This window comes from Miscanthus floridulus, chromosome 6 (genome assembly GCF_019320115.1).
Source record: "Miscanthus floridulus cultivar M001 chromosome 6, ASM1932011v1, whole genome shotgun sequence".
In the NCBI taxonomy this organism is placed as follows: Eukaryota; Viridiplantae; Streptophyta; class Magnoliopsida; order Poales; family Poaceae; genus Miscanthus; species Miscanthus floridulus.
Window position 1 is genome coordinate 116,483,616 of NC_089585.1, and position 13,376 is coordinate 116,496,991.

The window sequence follows — 13,376 nt, forward strand, 5'->3', positions numbered from 1 at the left end:
CTATCGGTTATCTTGGAAATCGATCGTAGCACACAAACTAATTTAATTAGCAAAAAAAATGTTAATGCTGGATCTAATACAAAAACTTCTGAATACAAGGTGAAACAAATAGCATTTGATGTTTTTCCTTCTCCTTTGATGATAGCTGTTATTCCCAAGGTTCCGCAAGAGACAAGCGGTTATAAAACCCGTTTGGCAGAACTTTGGTTCGCATCTGCTTCGGATTCTCTATGAAAGCGGTTATAAGACCCGCGAGGCTTCGTTTTATTAGCTCGGACTCCTTGGTACAATGTGTCAAGGTGCTAGAGCTATTTGGAACCTCGTGCCAAACGAAGTAGCAAGTTGACGAATCATATTTAAGTGGCCAAGTGGTAGAACTGATGTAATGTGTTATACGGTCAGGTCTACTAGTTGAAGCATCAATTGCGAGGAAAGAATGTACTGAATAAATGATCTCTTGGACCGGAATAAATTAAATTGCAATGATGCAATCCCGAACACACCTGCTCATTGAAACATTATCTTGCGGCGCGAGCTCACACAGTCACACATGACAAAACCGCGCGCCCAGGCAACTTTCTTCTGTAGAAATACGTATATTTTTCCTCAACTGGATATCGCTTGACTTTGGTGCCTTGTAGAAATATCTTATCTCACAAAGTATTTTCCATTGAGGGAATTACAAGGTTATCATCTGATTTTTCTCGTGAGAAAAGGTTATCATCTGATTCAACTTAGAACATAATAGTTCAAATAGGTTGAATCGCTGTTAAAAAAAAGGAGCACCACAAAAGTTTGTAGCAAAAACCTGCTGGGATGCACTAGTATAACTTTCTAGGGAGTGATCGGTGCTTCGGTTTTTGATACGTTCACTTGTGGATGTGTCAGTGTGTCAGCGACTGAAAGTGAGATACCCCTCAAAACAATATTGGAAGTTAAAAAAAAATCAAAGGAAAAGTGGTACTCCATCGGTCCCAAATAAATCAACTTCTAGAGCTACCTATGTTATTTTTTTAAAAAAAAGTTTGACTAATTTTCTAGGAAATAATATCTATATCCATATGGAAAATAAGTGCACTATGAAAACTTTGTTTCATGTATCTAATTATATTAATCTTTGTTATAAATATTGGTGTTCTGAAGTTAGTCAAACTTATAACAACTTTTTAATTTATTTATTTAGAGATGGGGCATGCCTACGTATTGTGGATAATGAGATTGAGAGTGGTTACGGACTCTTCCCACACGCTGAGTCGCTGGCCAAGAGAATAGAAAACATCATTCACGTCTATAAATGCCAGCTCATTAACTTCAATAATGTGCAACGAGACATATATTGGCAAAAAACATGGCACTCTGTTCTTCCACGCGTGCCCATCTGGCGCTACTACTTTGCTTTTGCGTGCTTTTATCGGGAGTAAATGGACGATCTCGCAAGGTAGGCACGCTTGCTAATAGTTCAGCCATCACTGCTATCGTATGGTATAGCTTAAATAAGGCTTCTTAAATCCAAAATTCTACTCATCTATGTGTTTGTAGCTTTATATTGTCTATCTAGGCGATGTGAAACATGGGCACCCGAACGATGTAATCGCTTCGCACCATGATATGCTCACGACTGTTCTTGGAAGGTACTTTCTAGTTCCTATTTGACCCCTATGGATCATGAATTTCCTTTTACTTGCTGATTTTTATCAACCCTGGTCGATGAACTATATCTAGTTCTCCATTATTTACTATCATAGATTTGCATAGTTATTAGGTGATGTTTACTTGCTAAGAGATCGAGTATGTTGTATATCCGTGGAACTCCTGAACTTTCAGCAAGGAAGAGACTTTGGACTCCATCATCCACAACTACAAGCATGGCTTCTCAGGCTTCGCAGCAATGCTTACTGAGGACCAAGCTAAGCAGCTTGCAGGTCAGGTGTTTCCGTCTGTAGGCTCAAGACTTTGCAGCAGTTGTAGCCTGTAGAGACTAGGGATATCAGCAAACTAACCGCGCCTTTCTGCCTTCGCTAATCCTGTTGTAACATGGCCACCGCGAGTGGCGGAGACATGCGCAGTCAGCAGGTTACGAAGGCGTCTCCGACCTGATTACCAAAACGGAGGTTGTGCTCCCACGCCTCCAAAACCGGGAGAGAGAACGGTTGGTCAGATTGAGCTTGCAGGTTGCGGGCGACATCCCTGACGCAGTCTCCGCCCGGCTGGATCGAAGGCGTCTCCGGCCGATGGGGCGGAGGCCGCCCCGACAGGAGACTAATTAAATGCCAACATTGTTTGGGTATGTGCAGGTAACCGGACGAGGACGCTCGTGGATTGCGCGGGTGCTCTAGCATGGTCTCCGCCCCTCGGGTCGGAGACCCAAGCAGGAGATCGGCGATCCTGGGATGCCGGAGGCCCACGCCTTTGGCACTCCCAGAGGCGGAGGCCCGAAGGCTCATCGTCGGATCCTGAGGCCGGACAGAGCAGAAACCCACGGCGGAGGCCCTAAAGCCCTCATTGTCGGATCCTGAGGCCGGACAGAGCAGAAGCCCACGGCGGAGGCTCTAAAGCCCATCGCCGAGTCTTGAGGCCCGATGGGTCGGTTGATCATGCGGGCCCAATACCAGACGGCGGCCTGGCAAGATTACCCCCGAGACGGAAGGCGAGTAGAGGAATATCCCAAGAATGTACTGTAGTAGTTGAGGGATACCAATGCAAACTCTGTGAATGTGGTAGTTGAGCCCTATAAATAGGGAACACTTGTAACAGTAAATGGTTGGTTGGTGAACGAATCAATGAAACCCTAGTTTTCCGTGCCATCTCACCACACTCCCTCCTATCGTGCCTAACCCGAGCCTCCGCCGAAGGGCGACGTCCGACGGGCAGGGGTCTCTGTCTCCCCCACGTTGTCTGAAGCCGCCAGTTTCAACAAATCCATATCCAACAGAGCTTACAGAAGTCATCAGTATCGAACCAAGCAGGAGTTACACAACGATGACCACTCGAAGCTGGGACTTTCTTGGTCTGAACCACCAAATACCCAGTGAGCTTCTCCAGAGAAGCAACTATGGAGAGGACGTAATCATCGGGTTATTGACACCGGTTAGTAATCAATATTAGTGTACAAAACTACTATTTCCGTCTAGAATTACTTACGTTTTAGTTTTATCCAAAGTCAAACTATCTAAGTTTTAACCTAATTTATTAATTTTTTTTTACCAATGTTTATGTTAGCAAATACTCCCTCCTTTCTGGAGTGATAAACGTCATGAGAAAGTCAAACAAAATCAGTTTTGACTGTTATTTTCTCTTACTATATATTATCATGCTAAAGAATCAATACAATCTAAGAAACACTTTTAATCACATCCGTTGGTACAAGTTTCATATTCTAAACTTGTATATAATGTGAATAATTTGTTGATCAAAGTTTGTATAAGTTGACTTTTCTCTGTTTGAAATATGACTAAGTATATTATTAGATTCATCATGTAACACGTTTAAATGTTTAGAATTTTCTCTATAAATTTGATCAAAAGATAGACATAGGTAGTACTGCAAACAAATTTCTCTTAGGCACATCGGGATGTACCGGTATATGTGAAAACATATGCAACATCTAGATATAACACTTGTAACATGAAAACACTTGCTACAACGGAAGACTGGAACAAATGAAACATTTTGGAACATACTGTTGCAACATATGTGTGAAACATATCCAACATCCATATGAAACAACTGCAATATACCTCTGAAACGTTTGTAACATACGTCTGAAACAGATGAAACATTTTAAATAAACTCTTGCAACATGTCTCTGAAACACTTGCAACATGTGCAACATCCCCGATCTACTTTTGCAACATCCATATGAAACAACTGCAATATACCTCTGAAACGTCTGAAACACAAAACATATATTTGGAACATAGGGGAGGTGGAGCGCCTGTGCCGGTCAATTCCGGCTGTCGAGGTGGCAGCCGGCGGCGAGTGGCGGCGCACGAGCATCACTAGCATCCAGCACCAGCGGCGCGTACGAGCACCAGCGCCACCAGCACCGGGCTTGGGTCGGCTGGGCGTGTGGCGCGCGATGGAAGGGGGCGAGAAGCGCGAGTGACGGCGGCAGATGGGGCACGCGACAGCAGTGAGGGGAGTACGCATCAGCATCCAGGACGGGGCAGCCATAAGGCACTGCGACATGGGAGGAGGAAGCAGAATGAATAAGGATGAGTGATTTTTTTATAAACTCGCGAGCAGAGCAAGGGACATGGTAAAAGCGCAAGCAACGAGGCGGTGGGCCTGCAGGCAGGCCCGTCTTAAAGGTACGTGCAGGGGGTGCGACAGCTGGGGGCCCATGGCGTTGGGGGCCCATGAGTATACCCCTCTATACTACAAGTATACAGGCTTTCTGAGTCCATTTGCTGGTGCGCTCGATCGCTTCGTATGACAGCGACCCTTCCTATTTGCGAGCGACCCTTCCGATTTGCGATCAGAGTCGCGACTTCCTTTGCGTTGACGGCGACGGCGTTCTTCGCGGGAATCACGGCGGATTGAGGGCGGTGGCCGGCGGGCACGGTGACCTCGTCCGCTCGTCGCCAGGGCCGTGTTGTACTGCTGTGCTGCTGCTGCAGTCCTTCACGGCTTCACGTCACTACGTCAGCAGGTATACGATAATACTATAATAGCATACTAATATACGATCAGGATCAGCATGTTCGGGTATGGGCGTCTGGCCTCCATCTCCATCCTCTAGCCTCCCTGTCCCTGATCACTTTTTTTTCAATTCAGTTCGTCAGTTCGGCACTAGGGACTCCGGCCGTGACTCCGTGACTTTGTGGCCAGCACCTAGCAGTAAGTGATTGCATTTTCCAATTTGCAGTTCTAGTTCAGTTATCAGTCGTAGGGATATAATTTCTAAATTCTAATTGAAATATTTTTTTGTAAATGATAGATGCCGCCAAAAAAACATTTGTCTGGTTATGAGAAAAGGAAAAAAAGAAAACTAGAAGAGCAATCGAAAGAATCACAAAAGGGTGCTATACATAAGTTTTTTTCAAGTTCAAGAAATGCCGGAGTCATTCAAGATCAGAGGCAGGAACATGATCAACCAATAATTGCACAAGATTCCAATGAAGGTGCTACTGAGGAGGAAAATTTACAGGAAAATTTGCAGCCTTCGGATGATACAGAAAATGTAAACATGGATGAACAAGAAGATTCACTGTCGACTATCTTTGATCCTAGAACATGGGAAAATATTGATAATAGCAAAAGGGATATCTTAATTGAGAAAGGGCCTATGAGAGAAATGGATTTAGAATTCCCTAGTGATCCTAGTAATAGGCATTTTTTCATATGTTTATTACTCTAGAAAGTTAACTAATGGTGAAGTTGTTGACAGGAAGTGGCTGGTTTACTCTAAACATGTGGACAAGGTCTATTGTTTTTGCTGCAAGTTGTTCAAATCAAATCAGAACAAGTCTAATTTTGCATCTGAAGGAGTGAGGGATTGGAGGCACTTGAGTGTGAAACTAAAATAGCATGAGAACAGTGTGGAGCATTTGACAAACATGAATACATGGAATGATCTTCAGATTAGATTAAGCAAAAATCAAACAATTGATGATGAAATGCAGCGGGAAATTGCAAAAGAGAAGGAGCGTTGGAGACAAGTGCTGGTAAGAATAGTTTCTGCTGTGAAGTTTCTTGCTAAACAAAATCTAGCCTTTCAAGGATCAAATGCAAAACTTTATCAACCAAATAATGGTAATTTCCTGGCCACGGTAGAAATGATTGCTGAATTTGATCCTGTGATGCAAGAACATATTAGGCGCATTCATAATAGTGAGATTTATCATCATTATCTTGGCCCTAGTATTCAGAATGAGTTAATTGCTATTCTTGCTGATGCTGTGAAAACACATATCTTAAAGATTATAAAAGATGCCAAGTATTTCTCTGTTATCTTGGATTGTACCCCAGATGTGAGCCATGAAGAACAAATGACACTAATTATGCGTTGTGTTAATATGTCAAGTGCCATTCCAAGAGTAGAGAAATTTTTTCTAGAGTTCTTAAAGGTTGATGACACATCAGGATTGGGGCTTTTTAATGTATTGTTGGATGCATTGCAGACTCTTGATTTGAACATTGATGATGTGAGAGGTCAAGGGTATGACAATGATTCCAATATGAAGGGAAAACATCAAGGTGTGCCGACACGTGTGCTTGAAATTAATCCAAGAGCATTGTATATGCCATGTGCATGTCACAGTCTGAACCTTACTCTTTGTGATATGGCAAAATCTTGCATAAAAGCTATTTCGTTTTTTGGTGTCATACAACGGATATATGCATTGTTTTCACGTTCTACTAAAAGGTGGAAAATTTTGACAGATAATGTTGAGAGGTTCACTGTCAAGCCCTTGTCTGATACTCGTTGGGAGAGTCGAATAAAGAGTGTGCAACCTATCAGGTATCAAGCCCCTCAAATAAGATCAGCTCTGCAGGAGGTGGAAAGAACATCTTCCGATGACCCAAAAGCAGTGAGTGATGCTCAATCATTGGTAATAGCACTTGAGAATTTTGAATTTTTAGTTGGTATGGTTATTTGGGATGATATTTTATCTACTATCAACATGGTGAGCAAAAAGTTGCAATCTCCGATTGTGTCCTTGGATGGTACTCTTAAACAGATTGATGGGGTCATAACATATTTCCAGGACTACAGAGATACAGGCTTCAGTGCTAGCATTGAGACTGCAAAATCCATTGCATTTAGTATGGATGTAGAGCCAACATTTCCTACAAAACGTCAAGGTAAAAGAAAGAAGCATTTTGATGAACAAAATGATGAAACCGAAGAATTACAACGTTCAGCTATACATTCCTTCAAAGAAGAGTACTTCCTAGTTATTGTTGATCATGCAATTGTTTCATTGACCAGTCGATTTGATCAGCTAAAGAAATTTGAAGAAATATTTGGTTTCTTGTTCAACTCGGAAAATCTGAAGTCCTTGGATGCTACTGATCTACAAAAGTGTTGCACCACTTTTGTAAACAAATTTTCTCATGACAACAAGTCTGCTGTTGAGTTAGATGATTTTTTTCTCTGAATTGAAAGTGTTGTAAGTTACTTTGCCAGATAAATTAATGTCAGCACTTGAGATTCTTCACTTTGTTAAAGATTTAGATTGCTATCCAAATGTCTCTATTGCATATCGGATTCTCTTAACTGTTCCTGTGACAGTAGCATCAGCCGAAAGAAGCTTCTCTAAATTGAAGCTATTGAAAAATTGTTTGAGATCAACTATGCTACAAGAAAGATTAAATGGCTTGGCTATGTGCAGCATTGAGAAGGATATTTTGGATAAAATTGATCTCGATATTGTTATTGAAGATTTTGCATCAAGAAATGCCCGAAGGCGGTTTCTTAAAAAGCACTAAAACACTACATTTGAGGTAACCATAATAGTTATCTTACAGCTCTTTTAGCTTCTTCGATTTGATGTAATGTCATTTTTTATTGAACTAAATATATGCTGCAAGTTATCTTTTATTAGTAGTACTATGTATTTCAGTATTTGAATCGTCGTATTAAAACATTAGATTGTCGGGCCGTTTGTGCCTTGCTTGCACGAGGGTCCTCAAAATTATTGAGACGGCCCTGCCTGCAGGAGCGGCAGAGCGAGCGGGTGGGTAAAAACGAAAAGTAACGAGATGGTGGGCCTGTGGAAGCGTCCGACGATGTGCTCGTGTGGGAGGTAAGACGCGTAGCATCACCGCAGGCACATCACATGACATGCATGTCTTTCCGGCGCCAATGGTTGTTGATACTGGAGTAACACAATGATCCTGGCTTATCTGTATACGGTGCACTTGCTGCAGGTATCTGCCCGGAGTCAAGGAGCTTCAGCGACGAAGGATACGGGCCGGTACCGTCACGGTGGAAAGGCGTGTGCCAGGTCGGAGAGGGCTGGGGCAGCAACAACTGCAGCCGCAAGATCATCGGCGCGCGCTTCTACAGCGCGGGCGTGGCCGAGGAAGAACTCAAGATCGACTACCTGTCGCCTCGGGACGCCAACGGCCACGGCACGCACACGGCGTCCACCGCGGCGGGATCCGTCATGGACGCGGCTAGCTTCCACGGCCTTGGAGCGGGCGCGGCGCGCGGCGGCGCGCCCAGGGCCCGCATCGCGGTGTACAAGGTCGTATGGGGCAGCGGCCGCGGGGTTGGAGCGGCCAATACAGCCACCTTGCTCGCGGCCATCGACGACGCCATCCATGACGGGGTAGATGTCCTGTCACTCTCCCTCACCAGCGAGGAGAACTCTTTTGGTGCCCTGCACGCCGTTCAGAAGGGGATCGCCGTCGTGTACGCCGCGGGGAACTTTGGGCCGGCGTCGCAGGTGGTTCGGAACACTGCTCCCTGGGTCATCACCGTCGCGGCGAGCCAGATTGATCGTTCGTTCCCGACCATGATAACGCTGGGAAACAAGCAACAGATCGTGGTACGAAACACAACCGATAACTCACGATTCATGACTTAATACCTATGCTGATCTTGAGCAAGCTCTGCTAATTTTGCAGAGTCAATCCCTGTACTACTATGGGAAGAACTCAACGGGAAGCAGCTTCAAACCTCTTGCATTTGGAGGCCTGTACGATAAGTCCCTTGTTGTTCTTCGCTGCTTAATTTGTGTGAATTTTCCGAAAGTGATCGGCCAGGCTCTGTTCCTTTCATGTTAGCTGCACCGCCGATTCTTTGAACGGCACGGACGTGAGAGGCCAAGTTGTGCTCTGCGCATCCGCCGATTCTTTCCCAGTGGCACTAGAAAACGTCCTGAACGCCGGAGGCTCTGGTCTCATCTTTGCTGAATACACCATGCATATCATCGATGCGACAGGTGATTGTGGAGGCATTGCATGTGTTCTTGTGGACTTGACCACTGCCCTTCAAATCGGCAAATACATGGTGGATGCAAGGTGAATTGCATTCTTCGATCTCCACCTTCCTGATCAGTTAACATTTGGGAATGCCAAGACCCTGTTTACTGGTAAAATCTTACTCTTTAGTTTAAGCAGCTCTCCTGTGGCTATGATCGAGCCAGCGCGCACCATTACTGGTAAGGAGACACTGGCCCCAACCATCGCAGGCTTTTCCTCAAGAGGTCCATCCATCGAGTACCCTGAAGTAATCAAGGTACATAGACAAGAAAGCGTAGCTTTCACTAGCTACTGAACCATATTACCTGTCATCTCACTGCAGTCTTGCTTCCTTAACAGCCTGACATCGCAGCACCAGGAGCTAGCATCTTAGCAGCCATGAAAGATGCATACATATTTGGCTCAGGGACATCTATGGCAACACCACACGTGTCAGGCATTGTAGCGCTGCTGAAGGCATTGCACCCAAATTGGTCCCCGGCTGCACTAAAATCAGCCATCATGACAACAGGTAACAACCAGAACTCAGAACACTAGTTCTAATCCATGTGAAGCTTGTCTGATCTAACACATTTTTTGCATGGCTGAAGCATCTGTAACTGATGCACGTGACATGCCAATACTGGCACAAGGATTTCCTAGGAAGATTGCTGACCCATTTGACTACGGAGCCGGGCACATAAACCCAAATAGGGCAGCTGATCCTGGACTCATTTACGACATTGATCCTAATGATTACAACAAGTTCTTCGGGTGCAGCTTCAAGAAATCCGTACGATGCAATGCAACAATGTTACCTGGGTATCACCTGAACCTACCATCCATCTCCATTCCAGATTTGAGGCAGCCGATTACAGTGTCAAGAACAGCCACAAATGTAGGTGAGGCCGATGCAGTTTACCACGCTGCAATAGAGAGCCCAGCCGGAGTCAAGATAGACATTGAGCCATCTGTTCTTGCGTTCAATGCCACAAACAAAGTTAACACATTTCAAGTGAAGTTATCACCTCTCTGGAGGTTACAAGGGGATTACACGTTTGGCAGCCTTACATGGTACAGTGGCCAAAAGACAGTCCGGATTCCAATAGCAGTCCGAATGACGATTTATGATTCCTATGCAGATGTTGCATAAACACAGATAAACATGAAGGAAATATCACAGGGTTATTTTCCTTTCTGAAGGAAATATAATTGTGTGCTTGGCAATAGTACAGGGAAATAAGAGATGCAACTTCCACTATCAGAGGGTTATTTTCCTTTCTGAAGGAAATATAATTGTGTTCTTGGCAATAGTACAGGGAAATAAGAGATGCCACTTCCACTGTGGTTTGTAGTTGTTTTTCTTATCAAATGTAGCCAAACAGCTTCACTATTGTAAGGGCTAAATCTAGTTTGTGTTTAATATACAACTCTAATAACTACGTGAAAGTATAGATGTTCTGTTACAAACACACTTTTCATTGAGGATATAGTTTGTAATTTGTGTACTATTGCAACAGCTTAGCCTAATGATTTGGTCCCACCAAAACAAATGTTTTGGATTTCCCCCCTTTCCCCACAATTAGAGAATTGCAACGTGGAGGGAGTACTCAAAATCAGCAGTAGCAACCTTAATCTCTAAAACCATCAACCACCTAGCTACTAGCTTACTACTAGAATCATTCGGCAATCGGCAGAGTAGTAATCATGGAGAAGGCTTGTTTTCTTGGATAAATGATACTGGTAGTCGATTACAAATGTAATTGTTTGGCAAAAACAAGTCATTTCAAACACAAGTGCATAACCCTTTGGATGTACTTAAGATAATTGATGCAGAGAAGCTGCAAGGATCATGGATGCCTTGAAATAGTAATACTACCACAATGGAAGGGTGCGCGCCAAAAACGTTGGTGCAAGGTACTGTGCTGCAGGTCTTGATAAAGCTGCCCTCAAGAAAAACACAGTAACAAGCCTGCTCTGGATATGGATGGCCGTGGAACGCACTGCAGGCTAGAGAAATTTCCTGAGGAATATTTCAACCAGCCAGGAGAACAAACCCAGCACCCACCAATGGATTGGAGCCAACACTACAGATGTGAACAAACAAGCACAGGCATTCTGCAGAGAAGCCCCAAGTTCTGCTTGGCCTTGCCCTGAGGGAAACAACACGATCGGATGACACAAACCAATCGCTAGATGGAACCCATCATCCATGATCCATGGCTTTAGGAACCAAAGCTCGGAAACATGAAGCTAAGCCGGCGAGATAGGGGAGGTGACGCACCTCGGTGAGTGCGATACTTTCCGAGTCTGCGGACATAATGAATTAGCGATGATCGATGGTGGGCTTTGGTTTGGCTTTGACCTTATCTTAGCTTGTAGAGAACTGAAATGCTTGTAGAGCTTCCATAGCTGCCGGATCAGTATTTCTATCGTAAAGAACGTTACTTTTTTTTTTGATGAAACAAAGAACGTTTCTTTCAGGCTAGCAATGTGCACCGGTGGGCGGAGCAAAACCAAGCTTGGACCGCGTTGCAAAGTCGGCAATCCGCGCGGTTTCAGTGTCAGGCTGTCAGCTAACAATCGAACTACTTGGCCAGTGCACGTAGACCGAGTCGGCAGAGGCAAACGTATCAGGGGAGCTTCGCTATCAAGAATGCTGGAGTATTTATTTACATTGCAGTCCAATTCATTTGGCAGAACGTCTATGGCCTATATTTCCTTTTCAGACATACCGTGTTGTCTGGTGCTCAGAACCCGTGTGTGGTCTACTACCTGGTCAATGGTAAGCAGATCAGGAACGGTCAGCTCCGGATCATCATGTATAAATAGACCCAGGCGTCTTCCATATATTATTTGTACGTAGAAGAGAAAAAATCATTCAGACATTCACCAATCGCAACAAAGCCGTTTCGTGTGTCCAGCGCCAGCCCCGGAGACTAGGCGAAGATGAGGAGGTTCATGTCTCTGTGCGCGCTCCTCGTCTTGCTGTTCTTCGCGGAGAGCCTAGTCGGCGTCACGGAAGGGAGGCGCGGACGCGTCCGCAACAGGGGAAACTCCACCCACAGCGGCGGCACCAGCTTGACGGCGTGCGTCGGCTCCTCGCTGCTGGCCACCGCAGCCATGCTCTTGTAGCCTCCGGTCGCGCTGTATCCACGTACGTTCGTTCATGAATTGGGTGGTGCGTGTGTGTGCCTGCGCTACTGATTCCGTGTACGGAGTATATGTTTGTCGGCTGATAAGCCATTAGCGTGTTATATCCAATATAATTGACTGTAATATAAATTCGGCACTGCTAGCATCCGTACGTCCGTGGACGCAATCGGTTTCCTCTCTGTTTCGCGTGTCCACACGTGGCCCGTGTTGCGTGGACTTCACTTACCGCACATGCGTCACCCGCGCTCGTGTGCATCTCCTATACAACATTAGATTTATTTTTGAAACATCAAGAATTCCAGATGCAATACTTGCAATATAAAAAAAAGACAGAAAAAACACTTGAAACATGCATCTAAAACACATGTAAAAAAACAATTGAAAACCATTGCAAACATATGTAAACATCCAGATAAAACACTTGCAACGTATGTGTGAAACATATGCAAACATCCATATAAACGCACTTGCAACCTATGTCTGAAGACAAAAACAGATGAAACATACGCTTGCAACGCATGTGTACAACCACTGCAACATATGCAATCTCCTGATCCACTTTTGCAACATCCGTGTGAAACAATTGAAGCATACCTCTAAAGCATCTGAAATATTTTAAATGTACACTTGCAATATGCATCATATCTTGGTGGGGCCTCCTCCACCTTCTGCATGGGGCGCCGCAGAGGTATAGCAGGAGGCGAGGTCGGAGGGCTTGCGCGCCAAGGCCCATTGTTTCTCCTTGGCCGGAGGTATCGTCGGCGGGATGGGCAGCGGAGCAGAAGCAATGACACGAGCAGCAAGGCGGGCGCGCGGAACAGCGGAGTAGGCGTGTGGAGCATCAGCAGGAGGAGTGGGGCAGGCGCATAGAGCATCGGCAGGAAGAGCGGTAGGAAGAGCGGGGCAGGCTTGTGGAGCATCGATAGGAAAGGTCGGGCGGCGGAGCGGGAGGTGGAAGACCTGACTGGATATTATTAATGAACAATAGGTTATGTCACATGTCCCTACACCCCACGTCCGTACGATACTCAAGAGGTCGGACGCTCAGATCAAAAGAATTACCGATATAAATTTCCCAGCACTCTTCCTAGCGAAGCTCCCAGACACGTTCTGTCTGTGTCTGCCGACTCGGTCTACGGGAGCACTTGGATCGCGACCTAGCCACGTCGATTCAGCCTACCTACGTGTGCTAAATAAAAATCGACGACCTGGGTGATCAGGCAGTATTAATTTGGTTGCTGCCCTGGGCTGGGGGCTGCAGGCAGCTTGATCCAAAATTCAACACGAGTACTCCGAACCAGCAACAA

General features: G+C 45.1%; 1 protein-coding gene and 1 pseudogene across 1 annotated transcript; both read left to right on the forward strand.

Moving 5' to 3' along the window:
- Window positions 1-1,347: 1,347 nt before the first annotated feature.
- LOC136459199 (subtilisin-like protease SBT3.9) lies at window positions 1,348-10,102 on the forward strand. Its single transcript, XM_066459082.1, has 11 exons — window positions 1,348-1,438; window positions 1,540-1,631; window positions 1,825-1,922; window positions 2,933-3,087; window position 5,021; window positions 7,876-8,498; window positions 8,578-8,648; window positions 8,737-8,973; window positions 9,073-9,190; window positions 9,274-9,445; window positions 9,525-10,102. The coding sequence occupies exons 1-11, from the start codon at window positions 1,349-1,351 to the stop codon at window positions 10,064-10,066; spliced, it is 2,199 nt and encodes a 732-aa protein (XP_066315179.1). The 5' UTR covers window position 1,348; the 3' UTR covers window positions 10,067-10,102.
- On the forward strand, window positions 5,189-7,103 carry LOC136457300 (uncharacterized; annotated as a pseudogene).
- Window positions 10,103-13,376: the final 3,274 nt, after the last annotated feature.

Coding starts and splice junctions, on each gene's coding strand:
- LOC136459199 (XM_066459082.1), top strand. CDS start 1,349: ATGGCACTCTGTTCTTCCACGCGTGCCCATCTGGCGCTACTACTTTGC. Junction 1,632..1,824: donor CTCACGACTGTTCTTGGAAG/GTACTTTCTAGT, acceptor CTGAACTTTCAG/CAAGGAAGAGACTTTGGACT. Junction 9,446..9,524: donor ATCAGCCATCATGACAACAG/GTAACAACCAGA, acceptor GCATGGCTGAAG/CATCTGTAACTGATGCACGT.